The following is a 23,270-nucleotide window of genomic DNA, read 5'->3' as shown; positions in this document are numbered from 1 at the left end:
TATCCTACATGGGCCATACGACAAATGCGAAAGTCTTGCGGAGGATGAACAAGGAAAGAGAGCTTATGATTATAATAAGAAAACGGAAAACACAATATTTTGGTCAGATCGTAAGAAGTCAAAAGTATGAACTGCTCCAACTTATATTCGAAGGTAAAATGAATAGCAAAAGGGGACCAGGAAAAAGACGCAACTCTTGGCTTAAAACCCTACGACAATGGATGAATATGACCTCCATAGAACTATTTAGGGCGGCTGCAAATAAGATTAAATGGACAAATGTAATGGCCAACGTCCTTAAGGATAAGGCACCGTAAAAAGAAAATGATCTTTAAAACACATAAATTTTACTTTTAAAATCAATATGTGGAATTTAGGGGACTGCAATTAGAACGAAAACATGCATTGTTTCCGAAAAATTCAAACAAGCTTATATTTTTCTAAAACTTTTTTTGTTAGTTTATATACATGTTAAAGTAAAAAGTTCTACTGGCAGATTTGGCCGCTAATTGTTACAATAACAATTTTTTTGTATAAATAATTTTAAAAATATCGTTCATTCATCATTTTACTTTGATCAAATATGTTTCTATTTTGTTTTTGATCATGCTGAATCCGAATATGGCATTGCAATTTGAAAATTCTTATACAGAAGCTCTTATACAGTGTGTCTGCGTAGCTAGGAACCACATGGAAAACTTTTTTATTATCAATTTTACGAAAAAAAGTTATTCTTAATTAAATGCTCTGAATAGTCAAAAATCTAAAACTCGACCATCAGATATCAAATTTTATCAATTTTATACGAGTTATGTCAAAAATATGAATTTCGTTAAAGAGTAAGTACATACCTTGATATTCCAGCGTATCAAAAAATTCCAGCGTATCAAAAAATGCTATTATGAAAAGTTGTTTGAAATTAGAAACTACATATGTCTAAATATACAATTACATTATTCTAATCGAAAAAAATTTTTTTCTCAAATTACGGATACTCATCATCATTTTATTACAATTATGATAACTATTTTATTATCACTTTTACGAAAAAGTTATTTTTCATAAAATGCTCTCCCTGGTCTAAAATCTAAGATACAACCATCAGACATCAAACTTTTAATTTTATGCGAGGCATGTAAAAAACATGAATTTTTCTTAAGTGCCTTTATTATTCACAATATTTTAATTAGAATCATGTAATTGAACACTAAAACAATTTTTTTTAATTCCAAACAAATTTTCTTAATAACAATTTTCGATATTGTGAAATGTAATGGTACTTTACTCTTGAGTGAAATTCATATTTTTTGACATACCTCGTATAACATTAATTAAATTTGATATCTGATGATTGCATCTTAGATTATATACGATACAGAGTATTTTATAAAGAATAACTTTTTTTCGTAAAACTGATAATAAAAAAGTTATCAATAGGTTCCAAGTTACGCAGACATACTGTATAAGAGCTAAAAAATTTTTTTTCTGAACATTTATTATTGTTGAAGCTTATTATTAAATGTATTTTAGGTAAGTTTTACAGAAAAACGTTTTGATCACTCTGTACAAACATTTTTTTTAGCTGGTAATTTTCGGTTTTTGTCTTACATTTTTGTTATCTTTCTTAATTTTCTTAAAAAGAAATAGGTTATTTCATTTCTAAAGTAAAATAATTTAAGAGTTTCTTAATAACTCAATCATTGGTCATGCCAGTTCTCCAACGGAACTCAGCATCAAGGAGGCATTATCCATATTTCTTTTGAAGCCACCCTTAAACACGCAACAAGACATGGCGTGTTTGAAATTATTGACTTAACCCAATGATTGTCAATGTCATTTTTACGTTTTCATTAATTATTGTTTGTTCCTTTAAAATTATTTTAAAGCATCCGCTCAAGAAACTTATTATTCTGACGATGATTAAAGTAATAATTGAAACGTCACCATGAATTTTAATTTAGTTATGGGTTTTATCTTTAAGTTTATTATTTTTATCAAGTTTAATGGTGTGTCCTTATCTACATAAAATATTTTAGTGCATTTTAGAGATTACATCCTAAGCTTTAAAAAAGCACTTATAAAACTGTAATAGATCTGTTCAAACTTGAGTAATACCGTCTTAAAGTGGTGGTAATTCTATAAAACTACGAAGATTTCAAAAATTACATTTTTTGAGACGTCATATCATTTGAATTAAATTTTTGAGATTTTTTTTGAATGAAACATCATTTAGTAAGATGCTTGAAAGGTAAGTTGTGCAAAACTGAGAGTTTTATAAGAAAAACTGTATTAGTTACACATTTTTAAATCATTTTTAAACAAAATTCATGTAAGGCTCACTTTTCGCCCACACCGTAGTTATGCCCATACATTATATTTCTTTCTATTATAACCATAAGATAGCTTAATTACTCTTCTTTCATGTTCAATTTGTAAAATTTCATTTGATCCATTAGTTAAAGAATTACATTAAAATAACTCAACCGTGCACTTCGCCGTACGCTAGTTTACAGTGCGCCAATGTTTGTGAGAAGAGTGACTTTAGCGTTATAATTAAAAAATTATAGAAGATACAGATTTAATTTTAGAAAATTCTTTATATAAGGTTTTTTTTATAAAATTTTCTGAATTTTTCAATGATTAAGTCAGTTATTTTCTAAAATTTATATTTTCTGAGTTATTTAAAAAACATCTAATTTCATACTTCATTTGTTTAATAAAAAATGAAGCACCCACTTCTCGAGTAGAACTTTTTGATATGTTGTTTATTAAACATTTCTTAATGAAATTACAAAAAGTTCTATCTTGTTTGATTTTTTCCGAAGTGAAAATCTATATGCACTCCCCTAATTTATTTATAAGGATATAATTAATTTGTTTTTTAATTAAGAGGTGATAACACCGATTTTGTTAATTATACTTTAAGTATCAAATATCTACTCACTATGAAGAATCGAAAACAAGTCCAATATCTAGTTTATTTTGGTTTATTAAAGAAAAGTATAAATGCCGAGGTATAATAACTATTCTAATGTCGATATGAGAGATATGATTGCTATTTATTGTCATCAATATTTTAACGGGCGTGCAGCAAAAAGAGAATATTTAAGAAGATACCCAAACAGGCTGCAACCTAGTCACCAAACCTTTAAACGTCTATTTCGGAATTTAGGCGAAAGTGGTTCATTTCGTCCTAAACGTGACAACTTAGGCCGACCTAAAATCATTACTGATCAAAAAGATGAAGTAAGTAATGGTTCGCGTTGACGCAGCTTTTCGGTTGAGTATCAAGCGTTTGTCGAAAAAATAAACACACGTAATATATTACTACACCCCCTCACCCTTGTGATATTTCGTGATTTTTTATGGAACCCTTCTGAGCCATACCATGATTAATGGACAGTCCCTAAGGCACGCGATGGCACTCTAAATATCAATTAAATCATAGTTTAACAATCTTCTATTTATTAATATTTTAGTTTCAGAGCAACAACCGATCCCCTTCGTTGGGAGGTCGGCCGGTATGGGTCGAAAAAGAAATGTCTTCGAGGGTCAAAATCCCGCACACGTTCGTCCTACACACGTACACCAGACCTACAGTATGTCAATATTGTAAAAAACTACTCAAAGGGTTGTTCAAACAAGGATTGCAATGCAAGGATTGTAATTACAACGCGCACAAGAAATGTCTTCAGAAAGTACCGAAAGATTGTACCGGAGAGCTTCCACGTGATGCTTCAGGTAAGAAACATTTTTTCCACTTAACTTTAGATACAGGGTGAGTCATAAGGAACTGTACATACTCCTACGTCATATAGAGGTCCCTATGGAGAATAACAACGTAGTTGTTACTGTCTTTCGGCCAGTAGCTGGTTTCTCTACCTTTTTCCACTAAATATTTCTTTTCGCGAATGCCTTAACAATATCTGCGTTCCATATTCTTGCTGATCTGCCTCTTCGTCGTTTTTTATCTGATGCAGCTTTCCATACCCTCTTTACAGTTCTACATTCACTCATTCTCGCCATATGGCCGAACCACGATAACTGTTTCGTTCCTAAGGTCATTCTTAAAAATATTTTCTCGAGCTTTGAAGAAGCTGCATTAAACATCGGTCTAAAAGTAAATAGTTCAGAGAAATAAGGAAAAAAAAATATCACAACCCCCTCCAGGCCGAAACCAAATTTTTTGAGTAGTATGGACATCTATAATAATAACCTACATGTTTCCTGCAGCCGATTTTGATGATATACCTACATAGTTATAAACAAATTAAAATCAAAAAACGGTAAATTTTCGTTTTTTTCGTCTATAACCAAAAAGTTAAGCATTTTAAACAAATTTGAGAGTAAGAAACTCATAAATCGTATAAAAAATTTCAATATGGCGTTCGTTGAATATGTCTATCCTTATTGGTTGCTTAGAAAATTGCAAAATAAATCATAAATTTTGAGTTTTATAAATATTCATAACTTATATAAAAATTAACTTAGAACGTTCTTATTACACGGAATTCTGAGACTTCTTTCTGGTGCTTAAAGCATACCCTAAATTTCAAAGCAATTGGTCAAATAGTTTAAAAGGTATTTAATTTGTTTATCCCAAATTAATTTTTTTGCAACGCTATAAGGCAGAAAATGATGAGGTTACAGTAATACTTTGGATAGTTTATGAAAGAAGAAGAGTTATACTATTAATTTAATTAACAAAAAATGACAAAAAATAATTCTAAATACTGCAAAATTATTTTGAAAAAACATGTGAATTAAACTTCGTCCCTAATTGTCCTAGGACAATTGTTTTTCATTCTAAATGTGTATAAAAATGCAGTCTTTCTAGATATGAACAAATAATTTTTCTACGGGTAACGGTTAAAAAGTTATTCTAATTGTTTATAAGTAAGCAAAAAATCGACATGTTTTTGCAAAATAATTTTATACTGTTTAAAATTGCTTTTTGTAATTTTTTTTAATTAAGTCAATAGTATAAAAATGTTCTTCTTCCATAAACTGTCAGAAGTCTTACTGTAACCTCATAATTTTCTGACTTATAGTGTTGCAAAAAAAATGAATTTGAGATAAACAAATTAAATAACTTCTAAACTATTTGACCAATTGCTTTGAAATTTAAAATATCATTTAAGCACCAGAAGTCTCAGCAATTCGTATAATAAGAAGGTTATAAGTTAACTTTTCCATAAGTTATGAATATTTATAAAAACTCAAAATTTATTATTTATTTTGCAATTTTCTAAGCAACCAATAACGATAGACATATTCAGCGAACGCCATATTGAAGTTTTTTTAGACGATTTATGAGTTTCTTACTCTCAAATTTGGTTATAGACGAAAAAAGCGAAAATTTACCGTTTTTTTATCTTCATTTGTTTATAACTATGTATATCATCAAAATCGGCTGCAGGAAACATATAGGTTATTAATATAGATGTCCATACTACTCAAAAAATTTAGTTTCGGCCTGGAGGGGGATGTGTCACGAGAAAAATCTTATTTCTCTGAACTAAAATGAAGACAAAACAAAATACATGGTCGTCTCAAAACAAGAACGACGACGAATAAGGCAAACCATTACTATGAACGATCATAACGTCGAAGTAGTTAAAGAATTTAAATATCTAGGAGTGAATAAGATCGGCTCAGCTCAACTTCTATCGCCGATAGTAGAACACCAAATTAAAGATGAAAGAACTTTATTTTAAAACGACACTTATAGCCCGGGAGTAATATAAAAATAATAATCTACTTGCTCTTACTACTTTATTTTAAAACGACACTTATAGCCCGGGAGTAATATAAAAATAATAATCTACTTGCTCTTACTGTCTTACACTGATTGGATGAGTGATAACAAAGATAATAATTTGAAGTCACATCTTGACTGTTTGAAGTTGAATGAATATTAATGAAGAATGAATGAATATTAATGATAGTAATGATGAGACTACATGTTGTTTCTATGAGGTGATTCAAATGAATGAATATTAATTATTAATGTAGGTATGCTTTTCTAGTAGCAGTATTTTTCTGGGTTAGGTCCACACGCGTTATTTACAAAATATCTCATTACCAAATATTAGAGAACAAAGAGTTTATATTAACTCATCAAACTTTATGTGCAATTGTCCAAATTATTGTTTATGATTCGCAATAATTAACTAAATTAGCAGGCCATCTTTAGTATGATATACAGAGTGATAAAAACTATTGTTTAATATCGGATATGAAAATTGAATATTTGAGATTAAACAAGGAGCAACAATCACAAATGACAACAAAATAGAGCGAGAAGTTAAAACGCGAATAATGACAGGAAACAGATCTTTCTTTGCAATGCAACATCTAATGAAGTCAAAACTTCTTGCACGAGATGCAAAAATCCAGATATATAAGACCATAATACGACCAGCAGTCGCGTACGGAAGCGAAACATGGACGCTAACAAAAAGAGAAGTAAATAAATTGCTGGTGTGGGAATGTAAAATCCTTCGAATGATATATATGGCCCTTGCAGAGACAGCGTGACAAACGAATGGAGGTGCGAATACAATAACGAGTTAGAGTCTATTCTTCTTCTTCTTCTTCTTCTTCTTTCTCGAAACTCCTTATGCCCCTCAGGGGCGTCGGAGGAGAGTCTATTCGGAAAGTATAATCTAGTGAGATATATAATATAGGCCAATGACTCAGATGGGCAGGGCATGTGATACGCAGTAACAACAATCACCTTATAAACAATGTGTTCTGGGAAAGGCCAGATGGAAGAAGGTCTGTAGGACGGCCTAGAAAAACGTGGAAAGATGCGGTCAAAGAAGATCTGGAGAAAATGGGAGTGAGACAATGGGAATTAGTGGCACAGGGCCGACAAACAAGGAAGGCAATGATGATGATGATGATGTTACACTAGTAGGTACCACCTAATCAACTGATTTATTCAAACTAGAAAAAAATCAGGGTCGGTTTCAAAAAATCAGTTTATTTTGTTCAAAGAAAAATTTCACCCTATCTATACGGTTTTTGCAAAATCTAATAACAATTTTACAAATTAGACAAATAGGCAATTACAATGGCATATTTATTTTTCCAGTGATACTTTATCTAATCTTGTTCTTACTGTATTTTAGGCAATTTCGAACACTCCAGTAGTTGTGCTAGTATCGATAGTCACTTTAATTCTGCCTTAGATGAGGATTCGGAGACTACAAAAGAGTCTTCTGTGTCTTTAAATAACGATAATGATAGCAACAAATATATTGAAGTGATACCGGTACACGATGATGACGACAACGACCTAACGCCATCCAGGTAGGTAATCAATCCATTAAAAAATCATTTTCTCTTATACATTTTTCATATATCACACATTCACTTGAATATGTAGAGATTAAAGTCAGTATTCACTGACTCAGGTCCACACAGTCTGTGACCGATGCATTTCTGTTGTTAAGGGCATCTGGACAGATATATAAATGTCAAAAAAACCAAATATATGTGTTGTATTAGCTGAAGCAACCAGACAGCTAGAAGAACAATAATTGACGCCTTAGAACTTGAAGGTGTGGACACATATACCTATATACTACATATACTAACACTGCGTTTCAAACGTTAGAATCAGTATGGTTTTATATTGCAAGCGGATTAGCCAGTCTGTGAATTATCATAAAAAAATCCTCCTTTAGTATTCCACAGCAGTTAACAGCGATAATTCTCTAAAAGTACCTGCCTAATACTACTTTTCACGACAACTGCCTGAAGGGTGGCAACGTTGTCAGGAAAATTCTCATTTATTTTGTATTGGCCCCATCCTTCGTACAGTGAATCGCATGTCTGAAATACGCTGTAGGCTTGCTGTTGACTAAAGAGCACAACGTCATTGAAGAAATTAAAAGAAGAATAGTGCTTGCCAATAAATGTTACTATATAGCTTGAGAAGACGGATGACCTGAAACCAGAGACATGTTAACAATAGACCAGGCTAGTTATATGCCACTCAATGCATCGGGGTGTAACGCCAATATCAAGTACGGTGGTCTAGCTATCTTTGTCTGTCATGCGAGTGTGAACGTATCTACCAAGAGGTGGGAGTAATGGAACGACACAAACACAGAGGCTGCGGCCATCATATGCTAGAGAAATAAAGCTAAGCGCCGGTAGAGAGAGAGAGAGGGATAGATAGATAGACCACCGACCCGAACTGCTCCGCGTTACGCTATTTTTCGGACCTGACCAGCGCCTAATCTACTTGTTATTATATCTATGCCTGAAACACTAATATGACCAGTGCTAAAACATGGAGCAGGAACGTGGTCACTGATATAGAGGGATCAAGAACTGCTTAAACGTTTCGAGCGAAAAATCCTAAGAAGAATACTTCTTCTTCCTCTTTATAAGCAAATCTGCTTGTTCATTGGCGGATTGATTCTTCTAAGGCTGTTACTCCATCTCTTGCGCGGTCGGCCGATACTTCTACCGAATGGTGATTTATCTCTTGCTATTTTGACCACACGTTCTGCCACCCATTCTGCTTATGTGGTTATTTCATTCTTTTTTCTATTTAGTGTCCATTCGTTTATACACTGTACATTATCTTCTAATGTCCACTCCCCTTTCGATCTCTTAGCATATTTCGTGTAATTCTTCTCAGTACTCTCATCTCTGCCGTTTCTAGTAGTCTTTGTGTTGTGGCTGTATCGGGTCTTGTTTCTGATGCATATGTCATTATTGGTCGTTCACTGGTTTTATAAATTCTTGATTTCATCTCAGTGTTAATATGTCGGTTTCGCCATATAGTGTTATTAAAGGCGGGTTCTCACTTGTCAGTTTCGCTGACGGAGTTTGACTGATTCATTAATAATGAAAAATAAAAAGCCACGTTTGCATTCACACGTTTCATGTTTTGCTATATTCAGTACGCAGTTAGTGCAAACATTGTGGTAAATCGTGGTAATATAAAATGGTTAAAAATATTGAGATTAGCTGTTCGCGAATTATGTTTACAATAATTAGTAAATGCATTACAGAATATTCTAGTGAATAAAAAGAAAAGAAAACGTTGTAGATGGTGGGTCAGGTCCTGGATATTTCGCAGAAATATATGGGGTGCTAATAAAACTATAATGAAAGAATTAGCTTTGCAGGATTGATTCATTTACAAACCACTTAAGAACGAAGACAAATTTCAAGAGATTCTGTAATTGTTCCAAAATTGCTCTCAAAACTTGCCACACTGAACAAATTACGAAAATTTATGTTCTTACGCTTCACAGTTTCTATTCATTATGCGATCATGATCACTGTTTTTCACTTTAACTGAAAGTATGAATCTACTGATCATTTAAAATGAAAATGTGTTCTCATGTTCATTATTTGTTCAGTATCACTGAATCAGTTAGACTGCGTCAGCGAAACTGACAAGTGAGAACCCGCCTTAAGACATCCTGCCAGCCTATTTGCTTTTTGTACTTGATTTCTCACTTCTTTGTCCAGGTATCCGTAACCGGACAATGTAATTCCAAGGTATTTTATTTCAATTACTACTTGTTCAAGTTCAATACTGATACCATCAATCTCTATTTTACATCTGATTGGTTCTTACCGATTACTATTGTTTTAAAACTTTAAAAAGGGGGTAAACCCTGTAGGCGGCTGTATACCTTCAATATAACAACGTGGAATGAAGTAAACACTTCTGTTGTATGTAGGCATATGAATTTATTAAAAAATACTTAAAATTTATCCACTAAGGAGTGGATAAATTGTGGGAAAAACGTTTTGTACTTCCACTCCTTAGTGGATAAATTTTAAGGATTTTTTAATAAATTCTACATACAACAGAAGTGTTTACTTCATTCCACGTTGTACTATTGTTTTAGTTTTCAGAGATAAAATTGTCATATGAATTCTTTTGCTTTTATGTTAAATCTGTGGACTAATCTTTGCAGATTATCTTCATCTTATCAACTATTTTAAATGGGAAATAAGCCACAATTTTACTAAAAAAAAATGATTTTATTAACGTTTTTTATTATTTTGAGAGTAAACTAAATGTAAGACCTAATATTTACGATGTCGGGATAGTATCACCAGGTTTTTTCCTGGTTTTCCCTCGTGATTTACTATGGAATCTTTAACACGAGAATTTTACTGTCACCGTTGCATATGGTTGTCTTTTTGAAGACAGAACACATGCTATGCTTTTTTGTGACGGATATTCATGAGTTGGGATTGATTTCATGTAATCGAATGAACTATCTTTTAGTAAAGTCGTCCCAGGAACGCAACTCATAAATATTGGCAATATAATTTTAAAGTCTTCTACTTTAAAATGTATAATACATATCTGAATTGCGGATATAAATGAGTCAAATTAAATAAATTATTAGAAGAATTTTTACTAAGCAACAACATTTTTGTTTGATTTTTTAATATTTGGTATTTTGACAACGGCATCCGATTTGGACGTCGAAACGTTAATAAAATCATTTTTTAGTAAAATTGTGGCTTATTTCTCATTTAAAATAGTTGATTAGAAAAATGCCACAAGGAAATAGCTTCAGAACAATATCTTCATCTTGGACTATCAATATTGCGTCGTCTGCGTAAGAAGAATACATAAATGGAGGAATAAAATAGTCTTGTGGCGCAGGCGTTGCAACTTTAAATTGTATGGAAGTTTTTAGGGACCTGACGTTGTAAAATTCAGTAAAGTAGCAAGAGAGCCGACGGGGCAACAAGTCAGAGAAAGACTAAGACTTGGGTATCACGACAATCTAGTGGACGATTTAAAGTTAAAATCTATTGGAGTTAGAGCATGGAGAAGAGTTGTCAGACACAGGGATGACTGGACGATCGTTCTAAAGAAGGCTTTGACTCATAACGAGCTGTGATGCCACTGATGATGATCCACTGACTTATTTTTAATTTTCTATGAACAGTGTACACATCAAAAGCAACTTTTGTACACATCAAAAGCAACTTTTGGTGTTTGTAATAATTATAATGATCTATAAAAAGTTAAGTCTACTATTTTTGATTTATTTTTGTTGTAGTTCTTCTTCTTCTCCAAGTGCCAACATTCCTTTACAACGAATAGTTCAATCAGTAAAACACACCAAACGAAGAGGTTCCAAAGTGATCAAAGAGGGATGGTTAGTGCACTTTACGAATAAAGACAAAACGGTAAGAATGTTTATTTAAATATTTATTTACCTTCTATATTACCAGCACTTAAGGGGGTAGGCGCAAAATCTTAGTCCAATGCTATTTAAATGCATTCATTTTTTTCGAATCCTGAAAAAACTAATAAATGTTTTTGAAAAATTTAAACGCAGAATGAAAGATTACACTATACCGAGGGCCGAAAGTCCCTTCGAATAAACACAAAGTTCAACAAAAGTCACACTATTCTCTTTTTTTTTTCACCCCTGTAACTTATTAAAATAAACTTTATAGAAGTTTCAGGGAATTTTGACCCTCGGTAATAATATAATCTTTCATTCTGCGTTTAAATTTTTCAAAAATACTTAAAAGTTCTCTCAGGAATCGAAAAGAATGAACGCATTTTATGAATGAATAAATAGCATTGGACCAAGATTTTGCGCCTATTCCCTAAATTATATATAAGCTAAGTGTCTTCGTTTATACATAAAAATTTAAGTTAAAGAGATTTAAAAACCTGTTTAAGGCGTAAGGTGCTGCCATACCCAGTGAAAAGATATTTCCGTATATTCTTCATAATCACTCCCACTCTCAATAAAATTCTCACAGCTCATAGGGAAAAAATTTTACAGCTTATAGCCCAAAAAATTTGCTTGTATGAAAATAAATATGTAATACAAACTTTTGAAAAAAAAAATTATTTTGACTTTCAGAAAATTTTTTCCAGAATTATTAAGTATAGATTCGGCTCCCTATAGCCAGTGTCTAATAGGGGTATTCCCATCTTGGCTCATTATAATCCTTTAGTCCTTTATGATTATGATACACCAGGTACATTTAAAAAACCCCCCAGGTCGGCTCGAAGATTAACAGGTGTGAAAATTCTTATAGACAATGCATTATGAACATTTATCAATATTGCATTAACGAATCCAAACTGAGAGGACTGGAAATAAATGAAAATAAAACAAAATACATGAATGTAAGTAAAAAAAAAGAAGACGCAACTGACAGAAATGACAATAGATGCACACAGCTTCGAAGAGGTTGAAACGTTCAAGTATTTGGGTGTATAGTCAACAGAAGAAATGAAAGTGTAGATATGAAAAGAAGAATTCAAGCAGGAAACAAAGCATTCTACAGAAATAAAAAAATTTTCAAAGATAAGAAGATAAGCCGAAATACAAAAATGAAAATCTACAAAACGACAATAAGACCAATAGTGCTAAATGCTTCGGAAACATTCACATTAAGAGCAAGAGAAGAAGAGTAGCTGAAAGTTTTTGAGAGAAAAATTATGAGAAAAATTCTGGGACCAAAGAGGGAAAACGAAGAGGATGCAAGGCAATGGATGAACCACGAAATACAAGAATGGATGGGTCAAGAGAACATAGTCAGAGCAATAAAAGCACAGAGAATTAGATGGTATGGACACATAATGAGAAGAGAGAAGAACATTCCGTTAAGAGTTATAACCGAATGGATACCACCAGGTACAAGAACCAGAGGCAGGCCTAAACTCAGATGGAGACAACAAGTGGAAGAAGACTTAAGAAGTAGAAAGGAAAATCAAAGAGAGATAAGAATGGAGAAAGGTAGTGGAAACCGCGAAGTCACACCAGCAACTGTAGAACCAAACTCAGAATGGGATGATCCCCCACAAAAAGGATCTTCAAGTGATATTCCGTTAGTAGAAGTTTTATATTTTTTATCCTATCTAAAAAATATTAATAATTAATATCCCATGAGCCGAGCTGGTATATTTTATATCGGGCAGTTTTAATCTTTGCGCCGACTTAGGACATTTTTAAAAGACCTACCTGTTTCTTGGGCCGAGATAGGCACTGCCCCCCACAAAATAATAAACAATCAGAAGCTGACTCAGATAATTTATGAATAGGGGAAAGGCATTATATTAGACGGGCAGTGCCTATCTCGGCACAAGAAACAGGTAGGTCTTTCCCCTATTCATAAATTATCTGAGTCAGCTTCTGACTGTTTATTATTTTGTGGTATGAGTCAAGGTAGAAATATGCCGGAAAATGTAATTAAGATAGAGGACACTACGTGAGCTTAGCGATAAAAAAATTGGCAATAGTGATATGCCATACATCTATTTAATAGATTGATATCTATTGTAAATCATTGATTTTGAAATACGTTAGTGTTATTTATCATTTGATACATTTTGTTATACAACTTCTACATTTTAGGTGAGACGTCACTTCTGGAGGCTAGACACAAAGTCCATAGTTCTTTTTCAAAGCGAACAAAGTTCCAAGTATTACAAGGAGATTCCCTTATCAGAAATCTTAACTATCGACACAGCGCGCATCAAACAAGGAGGTATACAATCACAAACCCATACATAACAGTTATACGTATAAAATTTGTTCTATTGTAGAGTACATGCATTGTTTCGAGATCAGAACGGCCAATATAGATTATTTTGTCGGACAAGACCCTTTGTTTAATCTCCAAGACGGGAATCTGGTCAATTTGCCCCCTCCAGATAGTGGTGTTGGTGCTTATCTTGCCAAAAGTTGGGAAAGTTCGATTCGGCAAGCCATTGTGCCTGTGCAAGCTAATCAAAGTAAGTATTACTCGTTCCTATAGTGTTACAGATCCTAAAACCGCAAACAGAAAAATGACAAAAATAGCAAAGATTGGTGTAAATAGTGCATCTACAATGCTACAGCTACAATTTATGGTGGATATTATTGATGTGTTCTAAAAATACCTTTAGTTTTTCTTCTCCATATGTCCAGATGATAAAAGTGTCATCTACGTACCTAAGCCAATTTTCTGGTAATGTTTTAATTTGTAAATGAACTGAATTTTCTGAACAAGAATAAACAATAATGATTTTTTAAAACGTTTGTAGAACACGAAGAGACTTCTGCCAGTGAAGAACAAATCACTGATATGAGTCAGTTGTACCAAATCTATCCAGACGAAGTTCTTGGTTCGGGTCAATTTGGAATAGTCTATGGAGGAGCCCATCGAAGAACAACTAGAGCAGTAGCTATTAAAGTAAGTATAGCTTTATTTTTCATTAAAGTTCTTAAGAGCCTACAGTAGCGCATCATCAAAACGGAAAACGCGATCCAAGATTACGGCTTTAATTTTAAATATTTTGTCGAAATATTTGGCACATATATTCGTAATATAGTAAAGAATGGCCGTACCGAGCCCAATTTGAAAAATATGTTAGTATGTGGAAATTACTCTATAACTAAATACAGTATTAAAAACGAGCCTGTACCGCCATTAAGAAAAACAAAAAATACACTTTCTTCAAATAAACTTTTTTATCCCGTACCTAGATTTTGTGTCACATTGGAACTACTAAAATTTTTTATCCCTAACAAGAAATCAAACATATTATAACTAAATAACTGATTAGGCAACATAGAGAAACAGTCACTGTCATTTTGACAAACCTGCGTCAGATTTCTAAGTAATAGCACGATTCTCTTACCTGTTCTGTTATCTGTATCGATATCTGTTCAGTGGAGTAGGAATCCGTTAGTTTTGATCCATAGGGAAGTAGTGTTTATTTTATAATTAATTCATTATATTTTTGTGTAATAGAACTAAGTTGTTAAACTATTTGAAAAAATAGATTATTGTTAATAGTGAGTTTTGCTTATTAGTCTGGGCTGATTATCGGAAAATAGGCCATTTTTGGGAAAAGTTATTTACTAGCAATTTTATTGCTGGTATCGAAACTTATGATTATATATATTAATAATATAGGTATGCAAAGTCCGCAGATAGTGTGCTACTTTTTTTATTAAAATGGCGCCCCCAAATCGTGTTTTTTTCAATTTTTGCTCCATAACTCCAAACATTTTAACTTTACACCAAAAACACCCTAATAAAAATTCACCGAAATTAAATTCTGCATAAAGACATGTTTTTCCCGATCTGCTCCGATGAAGATTTTCCTCGGAAAATGCGGGTTTTCCCAACAAAATCTTTAAATTTCAACTAAAGTTTTAGATAAGTAATTATCTACCAATAATTAAATAGCTCAGTGACATAAAAGCTTTCTTGGTTTAGATTATAGTTCCAGAAGCCGGTGAAAATTAAACGAATATTTTAGCAACAATTCAATTGTTAATTAATAATTTACGGTCGCAATAATAAAAATAATTATGATACACTGATCAAACTTTGAAATCTTATAAAGATGAGATCCCTATTTAATATTTTGTCGACAAAATATAAATTTTGAATTTTTTTGAATAATCTTTAAATGTTTCAAAAAAATAGTTATAAACAAATTAAAGTTCCTCAGAAAGTTTTTATTATATTCTAATTTTAAAAAATAAATAAAATGCGTATTCCAAATATCTTGAAAATGAATGCTTTAAAACTTTTTTGCAACCATTTGCAAAAAAGTTATGAAACAGCCAAGTAAACATACGATTACTACGTTGTGTATATATTTTTTTAATTCTTTCAAGGCGTAAAAGTGAGTATAAAGTACAAGCTAATTACTTACAAAAAATATCGATTATTAGTTTAATGGTTATATTTTCATTAAAGATTATAAATATATTTTTTTGTAATTTACACGCGCGAAAGTAGACTAATACAGTACAGTAGCTAAAATTTTCACTCGAAGCGACGACCGCCGCGCGACGTACAGTAGTTAATAAATAAAATTATGTATTATAACCCGTCCACATACACAACTCGCGCGAGTTTAAAGCGTGTCAGTCGCTTTGAGTGAACATTTTAGCTCCGGCTCTGTATCAAGCCTACTTTCGCGCTAAAAATTACAAAAAAAAACATTTTTAATCTTTGATTAAAATATAACCATTGAAGTAATGTTTGATATGTTTTGAGAGTAATTAGTTTGTACCATGAACTCACTTTTAAGCTTTGAAAAAATTAAAACAAATTATAAACAACGGAGTAATCGTATGTTTATTTTGCTATTTCATAACTTTTTTGCAAATGGTTGGAAAAAAATTTTAAAGCATTCATTTTCGAGACCTTTGAAATACGCATTTTAAGTATTTTTTAAAATTATAATATAATAAACAATTTCTGAGAAATGTAAATTTTTTTATAACTATTTTGTTAAGCATTTATTATAGATTATGCAAAAAATGAAAAATTTATATTTTGTCGACAAAATATTAAATAGGCATCACATCTTTATAATCTTTCTGTTTGATCAATGTCTCATGATTATTTTGGTTATTATTGCGATCGTAAATTGTTAATTAACAATTGAATTGTTGCTAAAATATTCGTTTAATTTTCACCGGCTTCTGGAATTACAATCTATACCAAGAAAGCTTTGATGTCACTAAGTTATTTAATTATTGATTGATAATTACTTACCTAAAACTTGATTTGAAAATTAGAGATTTTGTTGGAAAAACCCGCATTTTGCGAGGAAAATTTTCGTCGGAGCAAATCGGGAAAAGCATATCTCTATGCAGAATTTAATTGCGGTGAATTTTTATTTGGGTGTTTTTGTTGTAAAGTTAAAATCTTCGGAGTTATAGAGCAATAATTGAAAAAAATACGATTTGTCGGCGCCATTTTGTTTATAAAAAAAGTAGCACTATCTGCGGATTTTGCATACCTATATTATTAATATTTATAATTATTATCTTATAATTCGATTCCAGCAACAAAATTTCTAGTAAATAACTTTTTCCATGAATTTTGCTAATTAGCCTAGAGATATAGGTAAAGTATATTTACTTGAAAATATTTCGAATTCTAATACGAGTATATAAAGTTTTAGGAGGATTTTTTATTCTAAAAATATTATCAATAGTTTAAAAAAACGAGAAAGTTCATTTAAAGTTCTATATTAAAAAAAGGGTTGAAACTAGTTGGAGTGCTTTTGGCGCTGTATGAACTAAATAAAATAAGACGGCTCTTGTTTCGCTTCACATCTAAATGACTATTTATTATTATTTTATTATTATTTTGTGCAAATACTTATGTTAACATAAAATTTTCACCCATTTTGGTTTATTTTTACAAATAATTATTTACTATATAATAAAATTGTTTTCTATTACTTCCATTTAGAGCGCCTATGAGTATATCAAAATATTGATCTTAGATAATGTCAAATATTGCCACTGTTGCCAAAGTTTCGCAGAACTTTCGAAAAAGGGTATGATACTATCTCCCGAAGTTATATTGATGACGCGCTACTGTAGGCTCTTAAAATACAAATTTGTATTCGTATGTTTCCATCGGTCAGTCCCGAGCCTAACTAGTAAAACAACATTTTTTACAAAAATTATTCTTTATTTATTAAAATAATCTAAGTTAGCGGCAACACAATTATTTTAACGCTTTTCTCATTTCGATACTGCTCTTGTAAAACGGTTTATCTTTTGACTGCAAAATAGACTTCAGTTCCTGTGATTACTTCCTTATCGGAGCTATATCTCTTGCCATGGAGCATTTATTTTTAAATTCATATTTATTATATTTGAACTGCAGAATATCTACAAGCATATGTTTGGTGGAAAAGATATTACCGCAATAATTAAACGAAACCTCCTGCAGTAGGCAGGACATGTAGCCCGGGCCCCTGAATCGAAAATGATAAAAAAGATTTCTAATGAAAAAAACAGCACAACCGGGAATGACAAGACGGGGCAGACCAAAGCTGAGGTGGATAGACGGGGTAACACAAGATGCCGAGAACAGAATGGCGTAGAAAGCTTGAGAAGGTGAAGCCCTCTAAGAGCTGTAGCACCAAGATGATGATGATGATGTTTATTATATTTTCATTTTTTTAGATCGTAAAAAAAGTGGTAATCACTGGGAACCAGATCTGGACTATCCGGTGGGTGCAAAAGCGATTCAAAGCTTAATTGATGCATTTTGTCATCGTTTTCATCGACTTGTACCTTGTTTTGGTGAAACAACAATTTTTGTTTAAAGGTAAAAGCTTAAGAAACACTATGTGGTACAAATATAAACAACTACAATGTTTGTCTCCCAGCGGTGTATAAACGTCAAAGTCTTAGAATGCCCTATGCTTTTGAAGGTTAGGACTACCGAAATGTCAAATGCAAATTTCATTAGAGTCGCCATCTCATGGTTAGCCCCAGGACTTATTGACCGATGCATTATTGTATTCTTGTATATGTATTCGTAATTTTATGTACCTGTTATAATTTATTTATAGGTTATCGACAAATTAAGGTTCCCGACTAAACAGGAAGCCCAATTAAAGAACGAAGTCGCAATTCTACAGAATTTGTCCCATCCTGGCGTTGTTAATTTGGAGCGAATGTTCGAAACCCCAGAGAGAATTTTCGTGGTGATGGAGAAACTCAAAGGTGATATGTTAGAGATGATTTTATCCCATGACAAAGGTAGACTGACTGAGAGGGTCACTAAATTTATTATAACACAAGTAAGTAGGCTTAAGATTTTTAAAAGAAATATTAGTGGGAAACGTATTGTCTCTTTGAACAACAAAATGCTCAGATATATCAGCGTTTTAGTTTTTTTGCATAAAAGAAATTGTACAAAGTTTGGTACATTAAGGTTACTATAGGACAAGTCAAACAATAAGGAATGCACGTAATTTTCCCCTTGTTGCCATATTCTAAATTTAAGAAAATATATAGGGAATAATCAGATTTTTTTTGACATGCCATTCCTATTACGGCGAGCATTTCATTGGCTAGAATGAGTGACGAGTTTATATGACGTCATTATTATATTTGTAATATAGTACATATTATAATGTTATGATTGTAAATGGTAACTGACGTCTGTCATAATATTGGAGGTTAAATATAATGTCAAAGTATTGTTTTCAAATTATATTTTATTTATTTAGTGTATATTTTAATGACAGTTTATTTTTTAACCAACTTCACTTTCCCTTCCCTATCCTTGATTGGTCGATTAGGTTTTTAATAATCTTGTTGTATGGTAGGTTTAGTTATTCGTTAATTTTAAGAAATGTTGGCTAAAAGGCAACAGCTCCCAAAGGCCATAAAAGAAGAAGCAAAAAAATAAGCAAACAAAAATCTTACATAACCTTCTATAGGACAATGTTAGTTTGACACTTATAGACCATTCCAAGGTGACGTCATATTTGACAGCGACTGGAGTGCAAAGATCTTGTAAGGGAGCGTTCAAGTATTACGTAACGCACTCTTATGGGAGTTTAACTATTGCTTAACGAAATTTTTGAAGATTTTTGACCCCCTCCCCCCCACCTGCGTTACGTAATACTTGAACGGTCCCTAAACAAAGTAGAAAACCATTGTTTAATTTAAGAATATGATTAAAATACCAGCGTTTTGTTCAGTTGTAAAGTGTTTCAGTAAAAGTAAAAGAGATAAAGTGAGTTTTTTTTATAATACCAGCCGCATTTAACGACCGAGATGTTTTAAATCACTATAATCACAATGCGCTGTAAACAGAACGACGATATGGGTCAAGAAAACTGATTTTCTGATTATACCGGGTTTTTGCATCCCCTATGAGGGTGTCCTATATCTAATATTTGAAATTTTTGTAGTTAAAACCATGATACTATAAATAAAGAGATAGTATTTTCCCGTAGCTCAAATACGTCCGAGTTCGCGCATTGATTACGTAACTGGAGACCGGAAGTTGAATTTGAATTCTTGTTAAAGTTAAATGGGATTTGTATGCATTATGTGATGAAATTATTCAATTAGCAAAATAACATTAAACTTCAATGTATTCGAAAAGAATTTAGTGTCGAGATTCCAGTCAAAATAATTGTCAAAGATAAAATATAAAATACAACCGCGAACAATTCAAAGTAGTCGGACATTACGAATGATTACGAACCATTACGAACTTGCCGGTCTCCAGTTACGTCACGACTTCCGGATGTGCAATATATTATCTTGTTATTTATAGTATCATGGTTAAAACCACGGATTTCTTATAATAAAACGAGAAAATAGCAAAAAGAACACCGAAAACACAATTTTTGCCCCTCAGCGACGCTGTCAAAGTCACGTGACCTGGAATGGTCTGTCTATAGTACAGATATCTTTGTTTATCAGTGTTAAAGACAAAGAGAAACAGTGTAGCCGGTAGCTGCGTTGATATGTTTTTAACAAAAAAATTTGTTGAATTTGTTTGCCGTTAAGTTTGTATCGGTGGGTTATGATGTCATTAAATCTATGACGTGCATTCCTAATTGTTTGACTTTTAGTTTAATAATTTTTGTTGGATACTACCGAGTGTTTTTTACTAATATTACTTGGCTTCCTTGATTATGTTCGGAAAACTATACGGGGTGTTTCATTAATAATTGTCCATATAGTAACTGGAGAAACCTTAGCAGAGAATACGAAGATTTAACCTAAAACACTTAAATAAAATGTGGTTCCTTACTGAGTTACAGGGTGTTTTATCTAAAAATTTAAAAACTATTTTCGCTCAGCATTTTTAAACTATTCGACGTATCCTTTTCATACTTAGCAGAAAGTATAGGTACTGTACAAACTACTAAATTATGTTAAACAAACGTTTCTGGTTATTACCAGAGGCTTACGACGGGGAAAAGTGAATGGTTGACCCTTTCCAAATGCTACGCCACTGGCGAAATTGCTATTTTAGTTCAATTTTTTGATTCTCCAATACTTTCTATGAAAATAATATACTCTTCATTCGTAACGATAAAGTCATTAGTTTTTGAGATCTTTGAAGTTGAAAATGAAACGACACGGTTATTTTGATTAATGTATTGTGTCGCTTCATTTTTAATTTCAAATATCTCGAAAACTAATCATTTTATCGTTACGAATGAAGAGTGTATTATTTATATAAAAAGTATTGCAAAATCAAAAAATTACACTAAAATAGCAATTTCGTCAGTGGCGTAGAATTTGGAAAGGTTCAACCAGACACTATCCCCTGTCGTACATATCTCGTGCCGTTCATATGTCGTGCCGTTTCATATTTAACTTCAAATATCTCGAAAACTAATGACTTTATCGCTACCAATGAAGAGTATATTATTTACGTGGAAAGTATTGAAGAATCTAAAAATGGCACTAAAATTGTTATTCCTCCAGTGGCGTACAATTTGATAAGGGTCAACCATTCACCATCTCTTGTCGCACGCCTCTGGTAGTAGCAAGAAACGTTTGTTTATCATTATTTAGTAGGGTGTCTAGTAGTCACACTTTCTGCCAAGTATGAAAAGAATACGCGGAATAGTTTTAAAATGCTGAGCAATAGTATATTAAGTATGGAGAACGGTAAGGCTTTTATACCGATCGAAGACAATTGTTTGGAGGAGGAGCGGAGCGACGACTCCAATTATTGTCTGAGATCGGTTACCCTTAACGTTCGACATGCTTATAACGTTTTTTGCACGATTGATACCATTATAAATTATAAAATTAAACATTTTCGTCATATTGACTAGTTTCATTCATTTTATCAAGATAGATACAGTTGAGTCCGCGAGTCTTTACCCGTGCGTCATCATTTAAAGCATACGAAATAAGTCGGAAATTTACTAAACGCAACGGCAAATGGATATTATTCCGATCACGGGTTATTATAAAATTTGACGTTATTAAATAAATAGAATGTCAAATTTAAGTTTTGCTTTAAAATTTTAGTGCATAATTACAGCTACATTTGAAGTAGCGTAATAAATTATTTTATTATCATTGATTAATAAATAAATAAACAATTTATAAAAAAATTCAATAACATATTTTCTTTTTGTTATTTTATTCACTTTGGCGGAACCTTAAATACAAACATTCAACTGTGTCAACAATGAGGTTAGCTTTGTACGTCGTCAAAATTTATCTTAAAATAACATAAACTTATCACAAAACTTCTAACTCCAATATAAAATTAGTTACGAAAACAACTGTTTGTATACTATAAAAAACTTTAAAATGCAAAAACTCGAGAAAACACCAGCAAAAAATTCAACAAACTGACAGCCACAAAAGTAAAACAAACCAAAACGTCAGAAATTGTACTTAAAATATGTGAAGACATCCCCAATCGTCTTTCTTTGTACCTATCTCTTTTCAATACACTGAGTCTAAATCGTTAATAAAAATAACATGTGTTTTTACTTAAACAACAGGCGGCAGCTGGTTTGTCATTAATTTCATGCGTGCAAGAGAATGATGCTAAATAAAAAGTATGTGTTTTATCTGACCAGGTATTAATGACGCACGGGTAAAGACTCGCGGACTCAACTGTACTTTGGTTGTTAGGTAGTAACTAGGGTGCATAACAACAATGGAGAATTGAGTTTTTATTTAGTTGTCAATAATTTTAAGTACAATTTTGATTATTATAAATTAAAATATGAGCGAAAGTGAATTTGAAGAAATTGAACGGGCTTGGGAAGAAGGGTATTCCGCAATTATTCCCGAAAAATCCAAAATCCGTTATCAAAATATCTACCAAAGTTTTAAAAAATGGTGCGAAGGCAAGAATTTAAGAATCGAAGAAAAGACTCTATTGGCATATTTCGTTCAAAGACATATGCAGTTGAAAGCTCCTGGAAGCCTCTGGGCAGAATATTCAATGATTAAATCCACCGTTTTTCTTTATGATGGCATTGATATTTCCAAGTTTTCAACTTTGATCGCGTATTTGAAGAGAAAAAATGTTGGCTATAGGCCTAAAAAAGCGAGCATTTTTACACGGGAGCAATTTGAAAAATTTCTGATGGAAGCACCGGATGAAGAATTTCTAGTTCACAAGGTAATATAAGCTAGTTCAGGTAAAAGAAATACTCTAATGAAGATTTTTTCATAATTTGTAGGTCGCAATGATATTGGGAATATCTGGTGCCTGTAGAAGAGAAGAATTATATAATATTACTATGAATGACATCCAACAAACCGATGGTTTAATGATTGTAAAAGTACCCAATACAAAAACGAACATCCAGCGTACTTTTACAGTCGTTAATAAACCAGACGATAAAATTCCATATTTAGAAATTCTGTAAAAGTATATAAAACTTCGTCCATTACAAGTAAAATCAAATCATTTGTTCTTAAGATACGCCAAAGGAAAATGTTGTGCTCAAGTAATAGGGAAAGGGACAATCGGGG

At 32.2% G+C, this 23,270-nt stretch overlaps 1 protein-coding gene across 1 annotated transcript in view; it reads left to right on the top strand.

Annotated features, from left to right (window-relative positions):
* LOC114327327 (serine/threonine-protein kinase D3) overlaps nucleotides 1-23,270 on the top strand; it is an 87,669-nt gene that overhangs the window by 41,009 nt on the left and 23,390 nt on the right. Inside the window, exons 5-11 of the mRNA XM_028275919.2 lie at nucleotides 3,480-3,741; nucleotides 7,137-7,317; nucleotides 11,064-11,193; nucleotides 13,386-13,518; nucleotides 13,577-13,765; nucleotides 14,057-14,205; nucleotides 18,356-18,586. Coding sequence (XP_028131720.1) covers nucleotides 3,480-3,741; nucleotides 7,137-7,317; nucleotides 11,064-11,193; nucleotides 13,386-13,518; nucleotides 13,577-13,765; nucleotides 14,057-14,205; nucleotides 18,356-18,586 — 1,275 coding nt within the window. The remainder of the gene's footprint in view (nucleotides 1-3,479; nucleotides 3,742-7,136; nucleotides 7,318-11,063; nucleotides 11,194-13,385; nucleotides 13,519-13,576; nucleotides 13,766-14,056; nucleotides 14,206-18,355; nucleotides 18,587-23,270) is intronic.

This window comes from Diabrotica virgifera, chromosome 4 (genome assembly GCF_917563875.1).
Source record: "Diabrotica virgifera virgifera chromosome 4, PGI_DIABVI_V3a".
Classification (NCBI taxonomy): domain Eukaryota; kingdom Metazoa; phylum Arthropoda; class Insecta; order Coleoptera; family Chrysomelidae; genus Diabrotica; species Diabrotica virgifera.
This window is presented reverse-complemented; position numbering and strand designations above follow the sequence as displayed.